The 2,673-nt window shown below is 34.6% G+C and overlaps 1 protein-coding gene across 1 annotated transcript; it reads left to right on the plus strand.

Annotated features, from left to right (window-relative positions):
- EIN_352410 (protein kinase domain containing protein) lies at window positions 1-2,351 on the plus strand (the record flags this gene model as incomplete). The annotated part of the gene is made up of 2 exons (XM_004255377.1): window positions 1-49; window positions 100-2,351. Coding segments are annotated over 2 exons (2,301 nt in total), but the record flags the coding sequence as incomplete, so codon positions are not given.
- Between the last annotated feature and the right edge of the window lie 322 nt (window positions 2,352-2,673).

Genomic DNA, 2,673 nt, shown 5'->3' on the forward strand with positions numbered 1-2,673 from the left:
GAAATGTTGTTGTTCACAGTCTTTCAAATGTTGTTGAATGCAAAAATGGGTTTTATGTACAAAACAACATTTGTAACGACTGCACAACCAACAATGAAGGAAGTTTGTTGTGTTCGTTCAAAACCACTGAGAAGTGTGATAAGACGTATTACGTGAAAGAAGATGGCAGTGTTTGTGTCAAAAATGTGTGTTCAGAAGGAATAAATAACGAAGAAAATGGGAAGTGTGCACCACAAATAGACAATTGTGTAAAGTATGTGAATGGTATGTGTGTCGAATGTTCTTTAAAGTACTCATATGATGGCAATGTGAGTTGTGTTGAGCCATCAACAGTTGATGTGAATTGTGGAATGGCAATTCCGGTAGGGTGTATCAAATGTGATGGAAATACCTTCCTGAATGTATCGACACACAAATGTGAGACGTGCAACTCAAGTTGTGAAAGTTGTTTGAATTCAACGATGTGCCTGTCATGTGTAGATGGTTTCTTTTTGAGTGACCACATCTGCAAATCCAATGATGAGTTGAATGACACTTGTGCACGAAAAGTGCCAAATGGGAACGGCTGTTTGGTTTGCAAAGTTGGGTATTACAAGAAGGGAGCAGATTGTGTGCTGTGTGATGTCAAGTGTGGTGAGTGTGTGACAGAGAACTCGTGTATTAAATGCAATGCAACAAACTACAAAACGAGTAATGGTGATTGTCTTCCGCGTTCTTCGATATCGACGTGTGCCGTTGAAGTGACTGAAAGTGGCTGTTCAATGTGTAAAGACGGGTATTACACAGTCAATGGAAACGAGTGTCAGAAGTGTGTTGAAGGGTGTGCAAAGTGTTCAGAATCAACTCGGTGCACATCATGTGATGACACATATGTGCTCAAAAGCACCAGTTGTGTGAGTTATAACACCATCACAAAGTGCACCAAAACAAAAGACTCAAAATGTTCATCATGTACATTTTGGTATTCACCAAGTGACGATGGCACATTTTGTTCAAAAACGGCAGTGTGGTGGGTGATACTTCTAATAATTGTCATTGTCATTTCAATTCTTGTGTTGATCACAGCGTTGGTCTTATTTGTTATGGTTAAAGTCATTAAGCACAAAAGAGATACCAAAAAAATTACACTCTTTAAATTGGAGCACACCAACATGAAATTTGTTGAAATGACAAATGGTCTGATAATTCACACCAAAAACGAAGGATTTTTGATCACCGACGATAACTTGGACGAAAACGAAATTGATGTTAACAAACAAATCAAGAATCTGTTTTCTATTGGAAACACAACAAACCATAAAGTCAAGATTCAGTTCACTTCTAAATGTGATATTGAAAAATACACAATTCGTTTTGAACCTTCAATTGTAACAATTCCTCCAAAATTTGCATGTGAATTTAGTCTATTTCTTAGTCCATTGTGTACATCGACGATAGACAGTACTTTTGTTGTTAGTTATCTCTTTACCACGAGTGATAGTACAACGTGTGCATATCATGTGAATTTTAAATACACCACCAAACTATCAACACGACTTGATCCAGACGAGTTGATTGAAGAGAAGAAACTTGGCGAAGGCTCTTTTGGTGTTGTGTTTAAAGGTATTTTCAGAGGAAATATCGTTGCTATCAAAAAGATGAAAAATTTTGTCAATTCTAAACACCAAATGGAAGAATTTGAGAATGAAGTTTCAATGTTAGACAAGTTTAGAAGTGAATTTATCGTTTACTTTTATGGTGCTGTATTCATACCAAACAAGATATGTATGGTCACCGAATTTGCACAGTATGGCAGTTTACAAGATTTAATGAAAAATAAAAAGGGTGAAGTTATTAAAATAAAACTTCGTGTTAAATTCATGTTCGATGCTTCAAATGGAATTTTATATCTTCATGAAAATGGGATGCTACACAGAGACATCAAACCAGACAACATCCTTGTGTTGTCGTTAGATTTGAATGGCGTGAATGCAAAATTGACAGATTTTGGAAGTGCAAGAAATGTCAATTTATTGATGACTAATATGACCTTCACAAAAGGAATTGGAACACCAATTTACATGGCGCCTGAAGTGTTAAAACAGGAAAAATACACAAAAAGTGCAGACGTTTATTCATTTGCAATAACCATGTTTGAGTGTTTTTCTTGGGAAGAGGCATATCCTATCAGTACATTCAAATTTCCTTGGAAAATAGCCGAGTTTGTCTCATCTGGAAAGCGTCCTGATATAAGTGATACAATCCCAATTGTGTTGAATGAATTGATACAAAATTGTTGGGCACAAAAGCAAAAAAAGCGATTAGATATTCATCACATAGAAAAACAGTTGCAATTTCTGTTTAATCAATAATTATAAAAATATTCAAAAATATACTATAAATATAATTTGACTTTAATCAGTGATACGAATTGTTCAGGGAGGATAAAAACCTGTAAAGGTTTTATATGAAGTGGATATTATTATAACATAAAATAAAAATATAATTAATATTTAAGTAGATTGTATTAATTTTAATAAAGTCAGTCCTTAAACTTTGAACAATTAGTCAAGTCTGTGGAATAACAATTAGTCAGTGCTACAACGTTGTACACTTCTCAAACGCTGTACACCTCAGAATCTTCTGAATAACGGCTAAATCTTTACAAAACATATTGATTTTAAAATAGAACAT

Source organism: Entamoeba invadens (assembly GCF_000330505.1).
Source record: "Entamoeba invadens IP1 unplaced genomic scaffold scaff_1105074726205, whole genome shotgun sequence".
NCBI classification, from domain to species: domain Eukaryota; phylum Evosea; order Mastigamoebida; family Endamoebidae; genus Entamoeba; species Entamoeba invadens.